Below are 23774 nucleotides of genomic sequence, written 5' to 3' on the forward strand. Positions count from 1 at the left end.
GAATGTAAGCTCCCTGAGGACAGGCAGTATTTGGCTGACAGGAGCACTCTGAAATGTTTGTTGATTGACTGTAGGCAGCACCTGGCCTGGAAGCCCTTCTGCTCTAATGAGGGCATCCATCCATCCTAGTGGAGGAGGACCGCCTCTGGCAGGTGATTAGGAAGGCCTGGGATCATGGCCTGTCTCTGACACACACACTGGCCGTGTGTCCCTGGATGCAAGATGCTTGGCTGCAGAAAGATTGCCAATCTGCATTAGAAGAGGGGAGGGAAGGGAGGAGGGGGGAAGGGAGCAGCCAGGCCCTGTGTTAAGCGCTTTACAAATATTATCATGGCTGAGCCTCACGAGAGCCCTGGGGGGGGGTCAGTGCTGTTCTTATGCCCATTTTATAGATGAGGAAACTGATGCTGCCCATGCTGTGTCCACAGCTAGGAAAGGTGAGGCTGGATTTGCACTCAGGTCCTCCTGCCTCCAGGTGCTGTGGCCCCCCTTTGCTGCCTCCCTGAGTAGCTCCCCAACCCTAACCCCCGTCTGTAAGCTAGCAGGGGAGGTTGGGGGAGGAGAAGCCTCCTGGAAAAGAGGGAGCCAGAGCCAGGCCTGGCAGATGGCAGTGGAGGCTACTGGGGGTGGTGGGCTTTGGGTGCAGAGGACAGGAAAGGGAATGAGCCCCGGGAGGCATATGGGGTGCCCTTGACCTCTGAGAAGAGCCTCCCCTTCTGAAGGCTGGATGACCATTACTAAGGATACTGGGGGAGGGCTTGGGCTGGCCAAGGAGGCCACCGCCAGCCCATGTCAGAGGCTTGTCCTGACTGCGATTAACGGTATTGAAGCAAACATCAACCCAATCCCCCCAAATTCCCCAGGAGGAGAAGCCAGTCAAGAAGCTTTGTCCAGACTAGGTCAGGGTCGGTGGTTTTCGTCCGATCACGGAGGGGAAGAGCCTGGGGTCTTGCTGGACGCGGGGGACATCCCTGGAAGCTCAACCTTGAGGGCCAGCTTTGCCTTCGGGCTGCCCCAATGCCCTGATTCCCCGGGTACCACTGTGTTAGGAGAAATGCCCAACAAGCCGGACAATCGCCAGCCCTCCCCTCGAGAAGAGCAGTGCGGCCTGAGAAGCAGAAGCACCCCTGCCCCTTGGCGGGTCCTCACACACACACGACGGACGGCCCCTCCTGAAGGAGGCCCTCAGAGGAGAGACAAAGCTCTCGTGTATGGCAGAGGGTCAAGGCCAGGGGAGCCCCAGTGAGGGCCCCAGTCTGCATCCACCAAGAGCGCGAGCCTCCAGATACTGACCCTGAGCCACGGCGGCCACAACCACCCAACGTGGACGTTCAGGACTGAGAGAACCAAGAATGATGCCGAGCGGATGGCCACGTGGACGTCTTTGGTGAATGCCAAGCGTCCTTGGCCTTCTGCCCTAAGCTGGATCCCACTCCTCAGGGAGGCCCCCGGGGAACGAGGCCAGTCTACACCGGGGTGACCAGCCCCCTGGCCTTCTGGCCGTCCTCCCCACACAACGCCCCCTCCCACCTCCGCGCCTGGCTCCGGCATGCGGGGCACAGAGACAAGGACCTACCTACAGCAGGAGCGTCGTACTCATCCCCAAGCAGAATCTCGGGAGCAGAATAGGCAAGAGACCCACAGCTTGTGGTAAGCTTCTTTCCAGGCTGGAATTTGTTGCTGAAGCCAAAGTCCGTCAGCTTGACAAGTCCTTGTTTTTCAAAGAAGACCACATTCTCGGGCTTCAAGTCTCTGTGGACCACGTGAAGTTTGTGGCAGTAAGAGATAGCATGGACTATCTGAGCAAAGTACTTCTTGGCGAGGTCTTCATTAAGACCCTCTTCATGTTTCATGATGTAGTCAAACATGTCTCCTCCATCTCCAAGCTCCAGGATAAGATAAAGCTTGGTCTGAGTGTCAATGACCTCGTAAAGGCGCACGATGTTGGGGTGCTGCACGAGCTTCATGCAGCGGACTTCTTGGAAGAGGTGACCGGTGGCCAGAGTGTCCAGTTTGGTCTTGTCAATGACCTTCACAGCCACTTTTTCACCTGTAAAAACGTGCCTGGCGAGTTTGACCACAGCAAAGTGGCCCCTGCCCAAGGTCTTATCCAGGTCATACAAACCCGCGATTTTCCCATCATAGCCTCTCTTGAAACCTGCCATGGTGTTCCAGGGGAGGGAGGGACACTCAAACCGCCTGCCAGGCTCTTCTCAGAGAAGGCTCTCTGATGAGAAGAACTCGTCCATGTTTGCTGTCCCCAAATACATCTGCAAGACAAGGAGAGAAAAAAGGGACTATTTGTAACTCTGCCTTTCAGTGCTTTGTTTCCTAACAAGAACCACACATTCTCATTCTCTAGGAATAAAACCATTTTAAGACACAAAACAAGAGCATGTTACGAGAATCAATCGCTCGGCTGGTGAATAACACCCTAAATAACCTTGACATACTTAAATCTGCACTATCTCATATGAGAATTCAAAAACCACTGGAAAATTATACTTTCACTAAGTATTACTTTTTGCTATAATTAAAACAATATGAAAATTAGCAAATGTCGATGAACTTTTAAAAGCTAATGCTTTCACAAAGTAGATTCCACTCTCTGCTATAAATTAAGCCAGGTTTGGTGAAATGATCAATATATGGCCAGCAACCAAAAACTAGGGGTTAGCTTTCTCTATCCCCCCCCAAAAAAAGGCAAGGTATTTTTTAAGAGTTAAGGCAAGATAGGTTAGAAATCTAAGCAAAAGCAACATTCTAGGACTTTTATTATATTCACTTAATTTAGTCAAGAGAACTTTGCAATTGACATACAGTCTTACTATATTCATAAATCAAACACATGGTTTGACTTCATGCCCACATTTCAATACTTTAAAAGACTTAATTAGTGTAGGTAACAGCTTCACCAATGCTGACTGTAAGCATTCCACATCTTCCTAGACCACTTCATTCATTCCTGTGGTCAGAACAATAATTCATCAACTGTTGATCAACCTGTCCATGAGCACTGTGATTTTAACAACGCCCATAAAAAACCTAATTCAAGGAGTCGTATAGAATTGGATGAGACAACTAACTGGGAGGTTGCTTTTTTTTTTTAAACTAGCAAGGAATCAACACTCTAAAGCACTAAAGTCCAAGGAATATGCCAGCGACCTGACCTATGGATTCCTGTTGTCTCTCTCCCCACCCCACCCCCAGACTTAACGTATCTTCCTGTCATTTCTTTTGTCTTCACAAAGATGGTTCTTTTCCATTCCCTTAAAACACAAATCTACACAGTCAGGGAATGCACTTTATCTTTCAGCTCTCAATGTAAAACATTAGCCTCTAATGTCATTCACTGAAGAGTACTTCTCAAATTTGTGATGACGGAGACAGCGGGATGCAAACTCCTTTAGAGTAGGGGTCATTCCTGCCTTTTCCTTTATATCCCCCAAAAGAAATATATACTGTGCCTTGCCCATAATACACATTTGTTGAATGAACAGTCAAATTCATGTCTGATAAATATAAACTTAAAAGTTAACAAGTATCATCTAAGACTTGAGACCAGGCTACTCAGATTAATTTCTATTAAATCCTTTTATTCAAAAAAGACTTCTCAAGGATAACAACTGCTGGAGTCAGAGCCTCCTCTTTGCAAGAGATTGCAGCTCCCTGGCTGTATGACCCCGGTCAAGCCATTGACTCCCATGGGCCCATCTTTTCATCTCTCCAACAGGGAGCAGACCTAGAGTAGGTCCCTCAATGCTAGGAGACTTACAAACTCCACTATAAAAACCAGTGAGAAGCCATTCCAAGGCAGTCCTACAAATTAACAAGCTTGCACATTTGTCAATCCTAACCAGGGGAAACGGAGCAATAGCACCAGAGTAATTTAACGACCAATCCACGCCTTTTAATTTTTCAAGGAAATCTGTGTTTGCTGGGCAACCTGAGCTCTGTGCCTGACAACACTGGCCGATACAGAAAAGGATTCTTTGGAACCTACCTTCAGTTTGGAATGTTCACAGCAAAGGCCGAGCCTTACTTTCAGCTGCTTGTTTTCATTATTCCCCCCCACCCCCCGCCAGGGTGGCATGAGAGGTAAGGGATGACCTTTTTAAAACAAAACACTGAACTACCTCCTCTTCAGCACCCACCCCAGCCTAACCCATCCCTAAGGAGGGGGTTGAGAGGTTAGCTCAGCGTAGGCCAGAGCCTCCTACCCATCCTTAGCATGACAGAGAAGAAATGAATAGCCTGGCAAAATCAAATGGCTTTCAAGCCAAGCCAAGCCAAAGTCAGATCTTCATAGCCCAGCTTCCAATACTGCCCAAACACCCAGATGCAAACAGAGGTCCCGCAGCTTCTCAGAGCAAACAAGAGGCCTTGTTATCTGTACTGCATGGCTTTCTTTCCATTGACACATGCACCAAAGAGCTGACATCTGAAAAAATCTGTCCTAAAACCATAAATAAAAAATAAGAGCTCCCTTTATCCACAGAACACAGTAGTCAGGCCTATCTATGGGGGAAGAAATCAATTTCAGGGGCAGGAACTAGTGTTCTCTCACTAAGTATACTAACCCTGATCTTGCTAAAATTAGGAAAAAACAAGTGCTAAGAGTGATGATAACGTATGAGGAAAACTATCTATTAAGTACTAGAACAATCCACTTCCTTTAAAAACAAAATGTAGTGCAAGGCTGTGCATTTCAAAAGAAACAGAGTTTTAAAAAATCAGGCCCACTCTGCAGCCCAGCCTCAGCTCCTGTGTCCCTAACAATACAAAGAGCACTGAAAGTCATGGGATCTTTCCCGTGCTGGTATGAGGTCCCCTCTCCTCCCCGCCCCCAATTCAGGACCCCCGCAGCAGGAGGGCAGTGAGCACCCTAAGAAGGAGGATCAGATAGATCGCCATTCTGGTCATAGAGTGACCCAAAGGCCTCGACATCTCCAGTGGCCCTCGCCTCAGGGCCCAGTGCCTAGCAAGCACTTGTTGCCTGATTGAAGCCACAGCTGTGTGAGCCTGGACCCCCCTCTGGGACCCGTCTGGTAAGGCCAATGCTTTGAAATAGCAGAAGGAAAGGAAAAGTTTCAGTTCGAGGTTTTTGATAAAGATGGAATTGTTTTTCCATACGAGTTCACAAACTCCCTGAAATCTAGCCATGGACCCCTTGGCCTATGTACCCTCATTTAAGAACCCCTTCTCTAAAGCTATATAAATTGTTTAAGAGCCATCGATCCACCCAGGCGAAGGGAGTTAACAGACAGACAAAATCACAGAAAATAGGAAAATAAGAATTAATCATAGTAGTCAAATGCTACATTTGTAAATCAAAAATGAAAAATGCAGAGAAAGAAAGGTTCATATTCCTGCAACTTTCCAGAACACCCTCCCAGGCCACTGTACCCCTCTACCAGTGGTTTCCTCCATTAGAATGTAAGCTCCCTGAGGGCAGGCACTGCCTTGTTTTGGTGTGGCTAGCACACAATTAGCATTTAATAAGTACTTGTACCTTCATTCAAAACTGTCCAATATCCAAATCAAAAGCTGTCGCATGAGATAAACATGCGACTGAATGAAAGCAAAGTGGAGAATATGGAAAACTAAACAGCGTGAGTTGCCTTTAGTTTTTTATTCTTATGAAAATGTTCTTATAGTGAAGATTGAGTCAACAATTCTTTAATCAGGCAAAGTGCCAGACTATAAAAATGCATTCTATAAAGTGGCATCCCCAGTGTTCATTTCAATCAGCTTGGGGTACTGCTGAGGTTTTTTTAGGTTTGCTCCCAATTTTCCATTGACTTGGAGACACCTTGCCCTCCCACTTAATGAATTTCTCTATTCTACTAAATGGCCATTTCCCAGGTTCCTTCCCTCATCTACACATGATAAAAATAAAGGATAGAACTGTTAACATAAATACATATATATATATATAATACATATACACATATATGCGTGATATTAAATGATGTTTAATAAATGTTTGTTGACAGAAAGAAGAAGGAAGGCAATAGCAGAAGGTCAGATGGGGGTGACCAACAAAGTCCTCCTACAGAAGGTAGAATTTTAACTGAGTCTTGAAGGAAGCCCACCACTGCAAAAGGCCCAGAGAGAGGAGACAAGAGTATTATATTTGAGGATAGGCAAGTAGGCTAGAACACAGAATACACAGAAAGAAGCTAAACATTAGATTCCGGAGGCTTTGGGGAGCCCCTGAAGGTCATGGGGTGAGGGGGAGTGACACGGTCAGAGCTCCCACTGGCTGCCTTCCCACTGTCTTTGGAGTGCCTCTGGTTCTTCAGTACCCGAGTTACGCCATGTGGTAGGGCTCCACAGTATCACTGGATGAATAGTGGGGTTACAAACAGAGGGGGCCATCATTAAGCACTAGAGTCAACATAAAGCAGTTTCCTAATCTAGCTGGTGAGATGAAACATGGAGAAAAGCAACTGTGTCATTTCAGGATTTCTAATCAGAAGCAGGTATACTCCAGAATTTAGAAAAAAAGATTTCAAAAAATTTAGAGGAAAGATAGGCCTGATGACCTCATGTCCCAAAGCTAAAAGGAATGATAAAAGGCTCCCAAACACAAAGCCTGGCAAATGATCGATCCTGCCCAGGAAGTAAGAGGGAGGTATTTAAAGAGACGCCTAAGACTTGGAGAAGCACCTGCCAGAAAACGCAAACGGCAAGGCAAACCCAAAGGCAAGGCAGAACAGGCATGAGGAAGACGGGACAGCCACCAAAGAATGACCCCCAGAAGAAGGGTCTCAGCAACGAGAAAGCCAGAAATGAACGATGGCTTGTTAAAAAAAAAAAAAATGCTGAGGACAAAGAGGAGAGCTTTTTAAGGAATGTTTGGTGTGAAAAGAACAAATAAAAAGTGAAATTACTCAACTCCCATCTCGCTTCCCTCACAATCCCCAAAATGGAAAACAGAATAGACAGGGTTAGGATGGAATTGTAGCAACCACAACTCACGGCATCTCTGTAGGGCTTTGCTTACATATCTGATCCGTACGACTACCTGAGCGGTAGTGAGGAAACTGAGGCAGACAGAGGTCAAGTGACTTGCTTGGGGCCACACAGCTAGGAAGTATGTCAAACAGGATTCAAACTCAGGTCTTCCTGACAGCAAGTCCAACACTCTTAACCACTGAACCATCCAGCTGCCTCTGGAGGACTAAAGCAGCTCAGAGATGAAATCAGCAAAGAATTCCGGAGAACAGAAAAGGTTCCAAAAGACTAGAAACAGGCAAAAGGTGATCCAATTTTCAAAAAACAAGCAAGCATACTCCTTAAACTATGAACGAGTGAGTTTGGCACGGATCCTTAGGCAAATTCTGGGATAGATTTTTTTCATAAATGTTTAGTGCTGTTTTTTGTTTTGATATCACTCACAATTTCCCGCGACACCCCTTATAATAAAGGGCTTAAAGAGGAAGAAGAAAACCTCCACCAAACTGGCCGACACGCAGCCCAACTCTGATATCCCACGCAGAGTCCAGACCTCAGGCTTCCAGGCCTGGCCAACGCGGGGGCGTCCTCTCCATCTGCACACCATTTGGCTCGATCTCCTTCCTTCCCTGGCATGTTCATCTAAGTCTTTAAGCCACGGCTGAAGGACTCTGAGAAGCTGGAGAGAGTTAGGAACAGCGACTGGGATGATGGCGAAGGTATCTGACTGGTGCTGCCCAAGCACCAGGTGAATGAAGTGGGGGCAGAGGACATCTGTCTTCAAGTGTGTAGGGAAGGGGTCAGCCTTGTTCCGCATGGTCCCAGAAGGCAGAAGGAGCAGTCATGGAAGGTGCAGAGAGTTTGTCTCAATGACTCGGCCCTCCTGGGAAATCTACAGGCAGACTCGATGACCACTTGGGGACATGTTACGGTGGAGGCGTCTTTGGTGTCCAGGTCAGACCAATGGCTGCTGGGCCCTTTCCAAATATCCAATCCTGTGATTCTGTGATGTTCTCCCTCGGCCTCCTCCTCAGGCCCCAGTCCCAAGGTCCTCCAAGCTCCCCCAAGACGGAGGACCAGCAGGCCTGACCCTCTGCCTTGACTGTGCCCTCTAGTTCTCCAAAACTGGCCTCATCTGCCCCACCACAGAATCCCTAAAACTTCTGGACCTTTCCTTCTGCCCTGCGGCTGAATTGTATGTACTGTCTCTCTCAAGCAGAGGGTGAGCTCCTTGACAGCAGGGACTTTGTGACTTCATCTATTTGTATTTATCTACTGCTTGACATAAATCGAGCACAGAGAAATGCTTCTTCATTCATTCCTTCTTATAAGCACACTAATATCTTATTACATTCATGCACAACGTGTTTAGTTAGCCATTCTCCAACTGGGGAGCATCTCTTTATTTCTAGTTCTTTGCTACCCACCCTCCCCCCTCCCCCCACACAAATATACTTACATGTAGGCGTCTATGGGGCCTGTCTCTGTCACTTGGGTATTCACCCAGCAGTTGGATCTCTGGGTTAAAGGGTAGAATCACGTTTGGGACTTACTTCACATAATTCCAAACAGCATTCAGAACACAGGAACAATTCACTACTTTGCCAACAATGCCCTTGGGTGCCTGCCTTTCCACCCAGACAACTCCTTAGCTGGGCGTGAGGTGAAAGCACAAAGTTGTTTGGATTTACATTTCTCTTCTTAGTGATTCGGATTCTGATTTCATGAGGTTGTTCAAAGAGGTTCCAATTCTTCTCAGGCCTCTCTCTGTTCATCTCTTAGTTGGGGAATGATTTTTGGTCCTAGCCACTTCTGATAGATGTCAAATCCTAGTACCACTCATTTTGTTTCTGTGAAAGCTTTTCAGTTTGATAGAACCAAAAGTGTTTCTCTTTTGTAATCATCTCTACCCCTTGTTTGGATAAGAATTTATCCCCTACCCAGAGCTGTGAAAGACACAGGAACTGTTTCTCTTCTAACTGCTTTTTTTTAAACCATCTAGTCACTCTTCAGGTTACATACCTAAGGTACTGGTCTAAACCTAATCTCTGCCGCTGCTTTCCTATTTTCCCAGAAACACTTGTCATGCAGTGAGTTCTTTTTGTCTGAGGCTTTGCTGGTTATTAAATCCAGTTACTTACGATTCTTCTTTGTCTGGTCTGTTTAACAGATCTGCTTCTCTTTTTAAAATTAATACAAATGACTTGGATGATTATTACTAGAGCAGGCCTGAACAACCTGTGGCCTGTGAGCTGCTCGCAGCACACCAAAGGATTACAGGCAGTCCGAGAAAACATCCTTGCAGGCCACCCAGAATCCTTTGGCGTGCCTGCAGGCCGCTAATGCTCTAGTTAACAGGAGGTCTGGAAGCACTGTTTCCTCCCATTCCTACCTTTCTTCATTGCTTGTATATATTCTTGTTCGCATTCTAGATCTTGTCTTTCTCCAAATGAATCTTGTTGTCATGTTGTCTAGTCCTCGTAAAGTGTCTCTTGGGTAGTAAGATAAGTTAGCACCAAGTCTGTAAGTTAACTTTAGTAATATTACATTTATTTTTATTATAGTGGCATAGCCCTGCCATAAGCATTGACTACCTCTCTAGTTATTTGTGTTATTTAGGAGAGTTTAATTTAATTTAATTTAATCTATCCAACTATTGAGTGTGCTTTGGTAGACTGACTCCCAGATATTTTATGCATTTTGTCACTTTTATGAGACTATCCTTTCTTGTTATTGCCTCCTAGATTTGTTTTTTCGATAAAAAATGTTGATTTCTCTAGGTTTATTGTGTTAGTCTTTATTGTCTGTTTATTGTCTGCAACTTTATTTAAGCTATTGTTCCAAATTTTTTTTTCCTGAATCACTAGGATTTTCTAAGCAAACCATCATGTTATCAGCAAAAAGGACAGTTTTATTTCTTCTCTGACTATCTTTATATCTTTAATTTCTCTCTCTTGTCCTATTGCTAGCATTTCTAGAACTAAGACAAGCAACAATGGAGAAAAGAGGATCCTTGCTTTACACCTGTATTTACTGGGAAAGCTTCTAGTATTTCCCCATTGTATATGCTTGCTTCCTTTTATCATATTAAAAAAAAGATCCTTCTGGGGGCAGCTAGGTGGCACAGTGGATAGAGCAGTGGCTCTGGATTCAGGAGGACCTGAGTTCAAATCTGACTTCAGACACATAACACTAGCTGTGTGACCCTGGGCAAGTCACTTAACCCCATTGCCTAGACCCCGCCAAAAAAAAATCAAAACAAAACAAAATAAAATAAAAAAAGATCCTTCAACACCCATCCTTTGTAGGATTTTTGGCATTTCCAGCATGATAGGACCTGCCAGAGCTTTGGTGCTATTGATACAGTTTTTAAGAACCCAGGGTAAGCATCATACCACATGAAACATCAGAAGAAATGGAGGATGACACATCCCACTGTGCACTTAATTTCAAATGGTTTATCTGAAGTCCTCTTACTCATAACATTTTTTCATAATGTCAAAGTGGCCCTGAGTACAGAAAGGCTATACCAGCAGAGAACAAACTCTGGTAGGTCCTACCAAGATGGATGGTTCCCTGCATATGCCTGGCGATAGATTGTATGTCTGTCGTCCAAGAATCAGGCCAGTTAAGTTCAGAAAGATTCATCACCAAGACGGCTACAAGGTGATGAATTTTTTGGCCATAGTAACTCCAAAAGACCATTTACTGGGTTCAACAAGGGTTACAATCTGCATCAATGCAGAGAGTACTAACACCAACAAAAACATGCTCAACAGCTCAGAGAATGAGACTTAGCATTGCAAATACAAAAGATTTAGGTCTTTCAGGTGACTGAAAATTCAATATTAGGGAGGAGTGAGATGAGGTTGCTAAAAACTTTTTTTTTCCTAAAGAAAAGAAACCCTAATGGGAACAAAGTCTCCAAGGAGTCCAGATCTTAAAAAGACAGGGACCAAAAAAACAGAAGGGAGAGTACACAAAAGAACCAAAAAAGATCGACACAAACTCACAGCAGGGTATCCAAAGGGTGAGAGCCCATTTACAAGACTCAGTTCTGTCTTCTCCCCCTTCAGTCTTTCTGGCGACTTCTGGGTGGAGCAAAGGTTCTGTCGGAACCCTCAAAAAAACAAGCACTGCTCACATTTACGGTTTTCAGGCTGACAAAGCAGGGTCTTCACAGAAACACTGAAGGAGTTAAATATTGAAGGGAAATAAGAAAGAGGAAAAGATCCCAGACAAGGGGAATGGCATAAATATACACAGACCTGTCTGGCCCAGGCAGAAGGCTCATGTCACTAGTGGAAAGGGGGGGAAAGGTGGGATTTGCAAAGAGACATGCCAGACCGCAGGGGGACCCCCTGTACCAGGAAAATCATAGGTCTGGTTTCCATCCTTAATCTAAAAATAAGTGAAAATCAAGTCTTCATCATGCTTTTGTCCTCAAAAGCTACCTAAACTTTATTATAATACGTTTTATATAATTTCATAATAAAATGTCAGTCAAAAACCATATGAGAAGCAGGTTATTTTTTCAAAGCTGATATATTATTGTCAAAAGTCAAAGGCCTAATTTAATAAACTGTATAACCTTTAGGCAAGAACACAACAGGGACATGGGCATGAGGCTACTTAGGAACTCGGGCTCTACCAGGTTTTCCCAAAACAATACGAAAAGTTCAACCTTCAGGCAACAGTTCTATAACCAGTCAGTTTTCTTTTGTCTCTTTCCAATTCTGTTTGGCCGTTCTCATTTCTCATCCATTAATAGGCATCTTTTTTTCCCATACAGATACCATCAGCTTCTGAAACCTCCTCCTCCCACCTGAATAGATCTACATACAGATACAATAATGCCCAAGACAATCCACCAGAGCATCTTCTGAAAATGACACAATAAAAACTATTTGGATGGCATTATTACTCTCTTTTCTTTTTAAGGAAAATACTTATCTCTTAAAATTTCCTATTTTAGAACCTGAGAAATTTTTTTCTGTAAATTTTAAGCCTTGGCTCTAATGAGGTTTTTGCAGTGCTACTAAATCTTCACAGCAATAACAGTGCTGAAATAAATCTGGTTTGTCATTTCTGACACTTATCTAATCCTGCTTTACTCCCTGAAATCCCATACAAGAAGTTACCTGCCATAGTAATCAGTTAAACAGAAGAAACTCTCTCGATCCTCCTCCTTACGACGTCTGCCTAACTTCCACTGCACTAAGGCATTAAATCCAAGCACTAACTCACTCACATTAAGAACAGACTCTGGAAAATGTACCAAACTGCTTTAATGGACTTATACAGAAAACTACATTTCTTAGGCCAGGGACAAAGCCCAGACCTTCGACTTCACTGGCAAAGAAAAATCCCCAATGAGGAAACGCCTTTTGCCGATGAGAAATGAAGCCAAAGCCAAATGGTCCTATTAAGAGTTTCAAAAGGCATAATTATGACCCATCCTCTCATTTTTTTAGTAAGGTATATTTCTCTAAGAATTACTTGAAGCTATGATGTCATCACGAAAAAGCCAATCTTCATGTGCATAAACAACTCTGATACTCTAAGATTAACTCCTATCAGCATAAATGTAATACAAAAGACAATTATAGAGTAGATAATGCCCAGTAAACAGCTCAGGCTCGCCAACGACCGTCTGTGGTTTTCTTATTTTTTATTATATTATTTTTTTTTTTTTTTTTTGGTTAGGCAATCGAGGTTAAGTGACACGCCCAGGGTCACACAGCTAATAAGTGTTATGTGTCTCAGGCCGTATTTGAACTCGGGTCCTCCTGACTTCAGGGCCAGTGCTCTATCCACCGTGCCGCCTAGCTGCCCCAAACGACCCTCTATAGAACTTCTCAGGATGGGAGTCTACCCATACAAGTTTCACCCTTTCCAAAGCTTCATTTACTTGGCTTTTGCAGATCATAATCTCTCTTCTCCATCTCTTTCTTAAAGAAACACTTCACAGAGTGAGTGAATATAATGATAAAATACAAGGGCTAAAAACAATTAAGATAATTCAATTCACAAGTTTTCCAAGCATCTGCTATACTAGAGCACAGCGTTTGGCACCCAGCGTACAAAGATGGAAACACCACCAAGCCTGACATGTAATGGGGGCAGGCACAAAAGACCTCTACACAAATAACTGAGAGAATAAGCAGGTGTGTTAAATGCAAAGGAAGGTCCAGGGCCAGAAGAAAAGTAAGGAGGGATCTTACAAACCGAAACTGGAAGGGACCCTGAAGATCCCAAGCGGGTCAAGGTCAAAGACCTGGCAAGCAATAGGAGCAATAACAACAGCAGCAATGGCACGCCCCTCCAGAAAGCTAATTTCAAGTCCCCTGCTCTTTCCACTACCCCCAGGCATGACAAGCTCCCACTGGAAGGGTTGAGGGAAGGTTTCATGGAAGACCTACTACCTAACAAGTCCTGCAAGGGGGTTAACAGGCAGAGATGGGGGGAGCAGTGCAGAGAGGGGAAGTTCATCCTCGGATCAGGAATGGCAGAGCCAAGGCATGGGTATGGCAGTGGGCAAGCCAAGGGTGGCCCCACTCCCTCCAGGGTCCGGCAGGGTGTAGCCCGGGCACGCACGTCCCAGGGAAGAGAGCTGTTCCCTTGGGGCAGAGCCCCATATGTTCCCTCCCAGTGCTACCTGGGAGGAGAGTTCTTGGGCCCCCTAAATTCCAGAGTCTCAACCTCTATAGATACAGCCTCAGGTGTACTTCTCTAAGAGCCCCAAGTCCAAGAGTTCAGGCCTCTAGTCTTCTACAGAGAGAAGGGGGAGTTCCTGGGTGTCATAACCAATCCTCCTAGAGAGGGGCTAAAACCACACCAGGGACAGTAAAGAGCCTGGACTTTGCCCTCCCCTACTACTCGGAGTTTCTTGGACAGTTTGTCTAATGGGAAGGCCTAACAATCACAAATATGTTTTCCCTCTGGAGAAGCCCATGCTCTTTGGGTAGTACCATAAGGCTGGATGCCTGTATGGGCCTCTGGTGCAAAAGGGGCGGCTCATCTACTCAGCCACCACAAAAGCGGAGACAGGCTACAGCTCCAAAGCCAGAGGGAGGGCGAGCCTTTTGGGGGGACTTTGACGGAGTCTCCCTTTGGAGAGCACCCACATGCTCGTGAGATTCAACCCTGTGGCCTGACTCGAGGATGAAACCATCTCTGACGGAATCACCTCCTTAGGCTGGGCCTCTAAAAAAATGCATCAGGAACCAGGCCAGTCCATCCGTCCTTTTGGAGCAACGATGTTAAGAACAGCCAATATCAGTGAGGGACGAAGTAAGGATGTATTAACATGAACTATATCTTAAATATAGTTTGAAATTTCCCAAAGGCAGCTCCGAGTATGGACAAAATGAACCAACATGATGTGACTGAGGAGGCTGGCCACTTTCAGACCCAGTCTGTGGAAATCTCAAGTCCAGCGGTCTAAAACAATGAATAATACAGGGCCAGCCTCTAAACCAAGAAGGCCTAGCTAGGGACAGGTGCTTCCTCAGGCCCAGACTGGCTGGGTGATTCTGGGCGACGGAGGTGTTGACTTGCAGTGGTAGAGGGATCCTCCTCAGCCAAACCAGTGAAGTCATGAGTCCACGCCACATCCTAGTTTCTCTGCTTATCACAGTGAACGCAATAAAAACCATGTCAATCAGAAACTACTCAGAAATTCTAACCTGCTAAAGAGGAGGCAGCCATTTGGAATGCTAACCCTTCCCTGAAAATTCAATCCATGACACCGGCATCTCTTCACTATTAAACATACAGGATTTCAGGCTAGTCCTGCACCCTAAGCAATCTGACTTGCACCCAAACAAAACCTCCTCTATCTGCCATCTCCCTCCATTAGCGTGAGCTTTTGCAGAGTACGGCAGCATCCTGCCTTTCTATGTGTAGCCCTGCAAAGGGCTTAGCAAAGTCCTCTGCACGTAAGTACTCAAACGCTTTTTTCATTTGCTCAATATGATAAACTGGACACACATAGAGGTAGAGATCTTTGGGATCAAACCTCCAAAAAATAAATCAGATAAGAACCAAAGAAATCATCCATATGAGAAAAATGATGGCTTAGGGAAAGTACTGAAGTTTCTCCTCATCTCTAGTAGCAGCATATTTAAGCGTTCATAGCTCTGGTAAAGCCCCATTATTGCATCCTTGGCTATTTACACTGTCATGACCTTCACCTTTCCTCCCCTTCTCAGCCCAGCTCCTGAGAAAAAGCTGTCTACACCTGTCATCTCCACTTCCTCTTCTCTCACTCCTTTGTAGTCTGGATTCCAACCTCGTCACTGGACCGAAACTGCTCTCTCCCATGGTCCCAGCAATGTCTGATGGCCACATGTGGTGACCTTTTCTCTGTCCTCCTCCATCTCAGCCCTTGCTGGCCGCTCACTCCTCTTAGAGATGCCTCCCACACTGGCTTCCCCTGTCATTAGTGCCAGACCCTCCGGGTGCTCCCCAGCTCTGGGCTGCTGAGTCGTCGTCTCTCTCACCTGTCATCAACCATCACGAATCCGATGACCATCTCTAGCAGATGCCTTGCATGTCTCCACATCCAGCCCCAGCCTCTGCTCCAGGCTTCCGTTCTGCATCACCAACTGCCTACTGGACATGTCAAACTGCGCGTCCTGGAGACAACTCAAATTCACCATGTCCCAAACAGGACTCCTCATCTCTCCCCTCAACCCTCCTGTTTTCAAGTATCTCCCTGTTTGAATCCATCCTCCATGGAGCTTCCAGAATAAGTGGAATTGTGAAATGCTGAACAAAAAGAACAGAAACCCTCCAGGATGGAGAAGATATGAATATGGGCTCTTCCCACAGGGCCCCTTCTGGCCAGTTCCATGACCCCCTTTGATGCCCCTGCTTCAGATGACGAAAATGTCTTTTCCCCCAAAGCTCACACCAAGGTGTCACCATCCCCAGAACATGAGATTTGAAGTCAGATGGTGTACGTTCCAATCCCGAAGCTGGGTTACCTAAACAAGTTGCTAAATTTCCCTGAGCCTATTTCCCCAAAAATAAAATACAGGACTTTAAATCCTAGGAACCTACAAATGGCAAGGCAGAGAAGGGATTCTTTGTTCCAATGTCTTAACAAGTTTTCACAAAAGCACCTACAGTGATATTTTATCATGACACAGAGGGATCCCTGGATTCTCCCCAGAAAGGCAGCAAAGTAGGTTCATAGGATCAGACTTTAAATTGAAAGGAAGGAAATAAGTGCCTACTATGTGCCAGGCGCTGTGCTGTGCACTTTACAAATATCATCTCATTTGACCCTCATAATAACCTTGAAGGTAAGTGCCATTATCACCCCCATTTTACAGATGAGGAAACAGAGGCAGACGGGTCAAATGACCTGCCCCAAGTCACACAGCTAGGAAGTGTCTGGGGCCAAATTCAAACTCAGATCTCCCTGATTCCAGGCCTGATGCTCTACTGACTGTTCTACCTGGCCAGGGAAAGGACCATATAGTCCAACGCTCTCATTATTCCAATGAAGAAAGTAAGGACCTGTCCAAGGTAGGATCTGAACCCAAACCCACTGACAGACTGGTCCTGGCAGAGGATCAGCCCAGGCTGGTGTGTAAAAGACTCATCACAGGGTGAGGCACAGTCTCTGAGGAAGAGTTTGAAGGATGGGACTTTGGGGACAATCATTTCTGACCAGAGTTTGTCCTCTAATGATGATGCTGACGGTGGGGGAAGGGAGGGAGGAGACACTAAGTCACTGAGTTCTCAGTCCTTACACAAACTTTACCTATTCTCTAAACTGTAAAACCATTAAAAAAAAAAATGTGTTTTTTGATTCCAGAAGAAGCAAATGCAAAGTGAATTATGAATGCAGGTCATCATTCAGATACGGTGTCTGCCCAGGACAGGGAGGGATGGATGGATCTACTCAGTTGGTTTTCCATCTAAATTCAATCAGTCTAGACCAGGAGGGACAAACTACTGCCCAAGGACCCGTTTTTGTACTTCTACAAGTTAAGAATGGTTTTTTGCACTTTTAAGTACAACAAAACTTTATTTCAAAATGTACAAACCATTCCTTAGCTCACTTTGCTATCCTCATCTATGTGGTTTTCCTGTGTGGATGGTTAGGGCAAACTCTTAAGTCAATTTGGATCTAAGTCAGGAAGCTCGAGCTGTTCTAGGGCTGCCTCTGACCGATCCTTCACAAACGCGAACAAACACCGCTGCTCCATGATGGGGCAAACCCCTCTGGTGAGCATCAGGCCACCTGTTTTCACCTCACTTGATATTAACAATCAGAGGGTCACTGAATCTTGCTGGAAGGAAAGCCACTTCTCCCTAAAATAAAGACCTCTCTTCTCAACACCAGCATTCTTCCAGTGGAGCTATGAAGTTTCAAATCCTGTAATCTTTGGAAAAATCAAATGGAGGGTGACCCAAAGAACAACATAGAAATGCATGGAACAATGGAAAACTGAACACAAGTACCAAAGAAAACATTACAGAAATGAATGACTGGAAAAGCTGCTCAGACTATTCGCTGCACCGGCACCCTCAGAAGTTTCAGAGACCAAAAGACAAGCCCCCAGTATGCCAGGTGAAGCCCTGGTGGATGGCTCAGGACACATAGCTAAAGGAGGCAGACAGGCTGAGATGGGCAAGCATCGACCACTGCACCAAACACCCACGTCAAGGAGGTCGCAGGGTACCCAAAGCCCTCTTCATTGATATTTTTTGTCCAAAAACCAAATGTACACACCACTGGAAAGACCGGACAATGGAGAAATTTAAAGAATGGAGCAGCCCATTAGGCTGGGGGTGGGGGGGACCTCTATGGGAGATTCACATAAAGATACGGGAGAAGACGCCCACCACCAAAGAAGACTGCGAACACCAATGGAACTGCAGGACCCTCATCTCACCGATCAACGGGATCCCTTAACAACAACGAGTCACATTTCTATGACACTTAGTCCACAGTATGTTTTCTTCACAACAGCCCTGGGAGTCAGTTTATGGAGTAAGTATCATTGTTCCCACTTTACAGAGAGGGAAACTTACACGCGTAGCAGTCCCCCAGCTGGGACTCAGACACCGGCCCTCCAATAGCCAATCCGATATTATTTCTACTTCAACCCTCAGCTTCCATGTCTTCTACTGCACAGAACCTTTTGGAATTTTACGAACCCTCTTAGAACAAACGAATGTGAGCTAGACTTGTACCTTCTCTAGTCTCTTTCCCTATAATTAAGTATGAAAAATTAGGTGCCGTTTTTCCCATTAAAAGGGTCCACAGAGAAATTTCCAAATTTCCAGCCCACGTTCCTTGGTCTGCCACCAACTTGAACATGGTGGTGCCTTTGTCAAAGGCCTTTCTAGGATCCCAATCTCCTCGAGTATTCCCCGCTGTAACAGTCTAGAAACCCCATCAAAGAATGAGCTGAAGTTAGTCTGGGATGACGGGTTCTGGGTGACCAGCCACAGGCTGGGCACAATCCGAGCTTCCCTCTCTCAGCGCCCGCCAACCACACCATTCCTTTAATAACACATTCTAGAATGCTGCCAGGAAGCTGAGTCCCAACCACCTGTGTATCACCTGAGCAAGAGCAGCTCACTGCAGTTCCAAAATTCTGATTAAAAAAAAGAAGTGAATGCAATCATGAAGAATTAAAATAGGCCAGAAACACATTAAAGATACGGACAGTTCAATCACCCTATTCAATGGATGAGGAAACTGAGGCCTACCACGGTCACGTAACTTGTCAGCAGCAGCCAGTCGACCTCTAGGGCTGTGATTTCACAAACGAAAGCAAAACCTGGCCATTATTTAGATAAGAGCCGCCAGCCTAGCAGGTTATGGACGGTCCCCTCCCGCAAAGAAACGTGCAAAGAAACATGCATCTGATAACTGCAGATGTTGGAAAGACAATAAATGCCAAACGATCACTCCAAACAATCCAGGAAATGGTCACTCAGCAGTCCCACCTGGGACTCCTCAGCTCCTGGGAACTCCCTCTTCCAAAGCAGGGCTGCACCTTGGCTGCCCAGAGAATCAAGAGGTCAAGGGATCTGCCCAGTCACAGAGAGGCCCAACTTGAACCCAGGTCTCGCTGGATCATGTCTCTGGCATCGCCAAGCAGGAGAAAAACTTGAGGGCTAGTTTCTGGACCTGAAGATTTGAAATGGCAGCTACCCTACAGCCCAGAAATTTCCAGGTACCCTCCACACTACAGTAACTCAAAGCTCCTTCCACACAAACCTCTGAGTAGCTATTACAAAAGAGGCTCATCCAAGTGGGAAGGTGTGTTGAACACGGAGTAAACTAATGGGAACAGAATTCAAATCCACGTTCCCTCACTCCAGATCCTCTTGGGTTCCTCCTACTTACTGGAGCAAGTACTTGTAACTTAATAAAAATTTGTAAAGACCTGAGGCCTAATATTTTTCTTTTCATAATGTCTTGGCTAAATATGGTTCTTTTTGGATGACAACCAAAATACTAAGGAAAATACAGTCAGATGAAAAGTCTTTACGTGCCCTCACCTGTTTCTAATTCCTAAAATACTAAAACATGAAAATAATTCAAATAAGAATGCTTTTTTCAGCTTTAGGCTGTTTAATGAGCTCTTAAGATTACAGCAAGCTCTTACATGGAAGAAATCATGTCTTCCTTGTACCATCGAGTGCTTAGAGAATTGTGGGCATTCAATAATACTGCCAACAAATAACCCCCTTTTCTCACTTAGTTTCACTTTTAGTTTTTCTTTGTTTGGGTGAAGAGCTATGATAAACACCTGCAATAAAGTCTCTCAGAGGGGAAATATTTCTTTAAACTGGGTACGAGAAGGCACTTCAATTTTTAAAGTCCACTTGGAAGCCTCTTAAGATTATGAAATTCAATTTGAACCAGTGAGGCCCCTGTATCTCTGGTCTAGGAAAACAGGCACAAAATAATACAATACTATAACAGCCTAACTTTCAGTTCCTGTATTAGACTCTCTTCGATGACTCTTGCAATAGAATTCAGAAGGGGTTTGTTTAGAGTTACTTACTTGTAAAGGACAGGGGCGGACAGTAATTTTCAGAGAAGTAAAGCAGAGCACGGGAAATCTGAGCACGTAAAAAAAATAAAGGGGATTTCGAAGTCAAAGGCCAAAAGTCTTGAAGCAGAGAAAACCTGAAAGCTCCAGATGAAGAAGGTTCAGCACTGAGCTCAGAGGCAGAAATCTAGGCTTCTATTCGCTACACAGCTCCTATGTGTGACCTTGGGAATAGCACTTCTCTCTGGTTTTCACATCTGGGAAATGGGAATGACACCTGGGCACACTGTCCCTGCTTCTCTTGCCCCGGAAATCTGGAGACTCACCCAATTACGCTCCTTGAAATCTTTGGGCAAAAGGTTAAGTACACGGATTTATGATCTTAAAAAAAATTTATTCAACTAGTTATATTAGAGCTTAACAATCTAGTTGCACAGAAATCATAAATTAAAAGGATTTTAGGAATTCACAAGGTGAATTGAGGGGGAAAAGAAACTTGATTTCACTAATAAAGTTTGCAATCTAAGGATTTTTAAATAACTTATTTTATTTCACAGTATCTGTCAAATTTACTTTTTAAAAAAATCAGTCCACAACCTCCTCCTATAATGTTACTGGGCTAAAACTGTTTCAACTGGTTAAATGTGTGAGTCCCAAGCCATGGTCCCAAGACCTGGCCCTGCCACTCACCCAGGGGCCAGGGGCTAAGGGGCAGGGGCCAGAAAGGAACAGGTGAATGCCTCGGACAAGAGCCTTGCAGCCCCCGCATCCATCCCGACCCCCAAGAACCCAAGTGCCCCTCCCTTGCTTCCTCAGCCCCTGCCGGCCTTTCTCTGCAGGGACAACATCCTCGGCTATGTGGGGGGAAACCCTTAAGGCTGACTCTGCTCTGGGGAAGGGACCAGCCTCTCCTGGAGGGCTTCCCAGCCCACTCTGGGAGGGGAGGCAGGATGGGCCCATGGAAGGAGGGTGCAGCCAGCTGGCAGGCACAGCCCCGGAGGGCCCGCAGCGCAGTGCCGTCCCCCTGGGGGCCAGGCGCAGAAACCACTGCCAGGGATGGAGGGATGGAGGGATGGAGGGATGGAGGGATGGAGGGATGGTGGGATGGAGGAATGGATACCGCAATTCCGCAGCACACTCAAGGCTGAACCTGGACAGGGGTTGGGGGGGTGCAGCCGGCAAGGGCACAGCATCCCTGGGCATCCTCAGCCCCTGCTCTGGTCTGACTGGGGGATGGGGAAGGGGGCCCCAGAAGCGCAAGGACCGCAGGGAGGAGGCCGCCGAGCAGGTGACCCCGGCAAAGACGGGGGCAGGAGATCCCGGGGACTGAAGGGCCTGCAGGGGACGGGACGGGGGGGCTCGTAGGTCACTCTGGGCTGGGAAAGGGGGGCCATGAAGGAAACTCCATGAAGGAGGGGGGCAGGGCACCCCAAAGCAAGGTGCGGGTCACTGCGGGGGGGGAGGTGTAGGACAAGCAGGTCAGCCTTGGAGGAGGAGGGTGCAGGTCACCGGGGTTTGGGGGTACGGGTCAGGCCTGGGAGGAGGGAGATGCAGTTTCCCCCAGACAGGGGGCAGGTCCGGGAGGGGGTGCAGTGGGGCTTGAGGGGCAGGTCAGTCCCAGGAGAGGCGCAGGTCTCCCCAGGGTGGGGGGTGCAAATCTCTGGGGTTTGGGGGGGACAGGTCAGTCCTGAGGGGAGGGTGCAGGTCACGGGGGCTTCGGGGGAAAGGTCAGTCTTGGGAAAAGCAGGGTGCGTGTCCTGGGGAGGGGGTGTGGGTCACTGGGAAGTTTAGGGTGACAGGTCAGTTCTGGGGAGAGGTGCAGGTCACTGGAAGGTTTGGGGGGAAGGGTCAGTCCTGGGGAGGGGTGCGGGTCACTGGGGGGGCCAGCCTGGGGAGAGGGTGCGGGACCCTCCAAGGCAGGGGGCGCGGGTCAGCCCCGGGGCTGGGGGGGGTCCGCGGTGCCCCCGCCCGTTCCTCCCCAGACCGGGCCGGGCCGCCCTCGGGGCTTGGGGCTCGGGGTTCGGGGCTCGGGCCCGCTCGCTCCCCCCAGCCCGGGCCGGGGCCAACTTCGCCGGCGGGGCCGGGTGGGCCGGGCCGGGCCGGGCCGAGGTGGGGGGGGGGTCGGCCCGGCGGAGGCCCTCGCACCCCGCGCCCGCCCTGCCGGCCGCCCTTACCTGTCCCGGCGCCCGCAGCGGCCGCGGCTCCAGCGCCTCCAACGGCCCCGACGCCCCGATGCCCGCGCGCCCCGCGCCCGCCCCGAGCATAGCACTGAGCAGGCAGCCGGACGGCCGCGGGAGGGGCCGCCCAGGGGAGGGGGCAGGGGAGGAGGGAGGAGGGCGGGAGGAGGGCTGGAGCGGGGGAGCGGGGGAGGGGGAGCCCGGGGGGGGGGTCCAGGGCCGGCCGGCGCCCCTGCGCCTGCGCCGAGCGCGTGCGTCACTGTGACGTCAGTCCCCGGGCGGGGCCGGGCGATGGGCTCTGAGGCGGGGAGGGGCTGCTGGATGGGAGAGGGCGGGGCTTCTGAAAGCGGAGAGGGCGGGGCCGCTGGAGGGGAATAGATGGAGAGAATGGGCGGGGGAGGGGAGGAGGAGGAGAAGAGGGAGGAGAAGGAAAAAGAGGGCACGGAAGGAGAGAAAAAGGGGAAGAGGAGAAAGAGGGAGGGGAGGGGGGAAAGGGGAAAAGGCCGGCTGTTGTGGGGAGGCTGAGGGCGGGGTTCAGGAGGGAAAGGGAGAGAGGAAGGGGGAGGGGGGACGCAGGGAGGAAGAGGGTGGGGCGGGGCTCGCGCTGGGTGGGGGGCCGGCGGGAGGGGGCCGGCCCGGCGGGGGGGGGGGGCCGGGCTGGGGGGCTGGGCGGGCCCGCTCACCTGCAGCCACCGCAAGGAAGCAGAAGCCTGGGAAAGCCAGGGAGAGGGTGATGGCTAGAGCAGAGAGCCGGGGTCCCCTCCAAACGTGGGGACCCCCCCATGTAACAAATGCATTCCCATAGCGCCTCCCTTTTCGAGGAGCAGAGCCCCTGGGTGCAAACCAGTCCCAGAGCAGCCTTTTCACACTCAGCCCAATGGAAGGAGAAAATAAATATTTCTTCCCCTTTATTTTCAGCGTGGGCACAAACTCTCCTGCTTAGAAAGCTGCTCACAGGAGCCAGTACCTTTCTCTTAGATTTTTTTCTAAGCAGAAAAAAAAAAGTTGTTTTAAATGCTGGCAGTTTGTGTGCCACACTTTTAAAGGGCAGGAGGAGAAACAGATTAGATCTGTGATGCCTACTTTGGAAAAGTCAAGGGGTGATGGAAAGTATTAAGGTAACATGAAGTTGGGGATTCTCTATCCCTTCCCATGGTCGTTGGCACCAGGAACCTTCAACTACTGGGTCCCCAGTTCAGACTTGGCTGGAGCCAGCTGCTGTCACTGGGGGCTGTTGCATGGCTTGGGAGGAATGAGCACTTCTCAGGGCAGTCCCTGGCAGGCACCTCTTCCCATCACCAAGGTTGTGCCCACAGCTGGCAGGACACTTAGGAAAGATTTATATGTAAGAGCTTTACAAAGTCCGTGGGGAAAGAGGTCAAACTAACCGGGCATCGGGTTTCTTCACCGCCTTCTGTCTCCCTGTTCTCCTCCCCACCCCCAAATCTGAGGGCACCTAGTGACCCACTCAAGGTCTGAGTTAGAAGTGAGTCTTGACTGAGTAGATGAGCTTGAGAAATTCCAGCGGCTGTGGCATGTGGTTTCTTTTCCTCCCCTCCTGGGTGGATTGCATATAGTCTAGAGTAGACTAAGACTTGCCTTTGGA

General features: G+C 47.7%; 1 protein-coding gene across 2 annotated transcripts in view; it reads right to left on the minus strand.

Annotated features, from left to right (window-relative positions):
* LOC114050665 (SNF-related serine/threonine-protein kinase) overlaps positions 1 to 22215 on the minus strand; it is a 61913-nt gene extending 39698 nt beyond the window's left edge. Inside the window, exons 1-2 of one of the 2 annotated variants that reach the window (XM_027872523.1) lie at positions 22166 to 22215; positions 1577 to 2270 (exon numbers count right to left, since the gene is read on the minus strand). In XM_027872523.1, the coding sequence (XP_027728324.1) occupies positions 1577 to 2165 (589 nt within the window). In that variant the 5' untranslated portion in view covers positions 2166 to 2270; positions 22166 to 22215. Of the gene's footprint in view, positions 1 to 1576; positions 2271 to 15464; positions 15616 to 22165 lie in introns of those variants that run through there. The other variant, XM_027872524.1, reaches the window with a different exon arrangement.
* Positions 22216 to 23774: the final 1559 nt, after the last annotated feature.

The sequence above is a fragment of the Vombatus ursinus genome, unplaced genomic scaffold (assembly GCF_900497805.2).
Source record: "Vombatus ursinus unplaced genomic scaffold, bare-nosed wombat genome assembly UNPS02014799.1, whole genome shotgun sequence".
NCBI lineage: Eukaryota > Metazoa > Chordata > Mammalia > Diprotodontia > Vombatidae > Vombatus > Vombatus ursinus.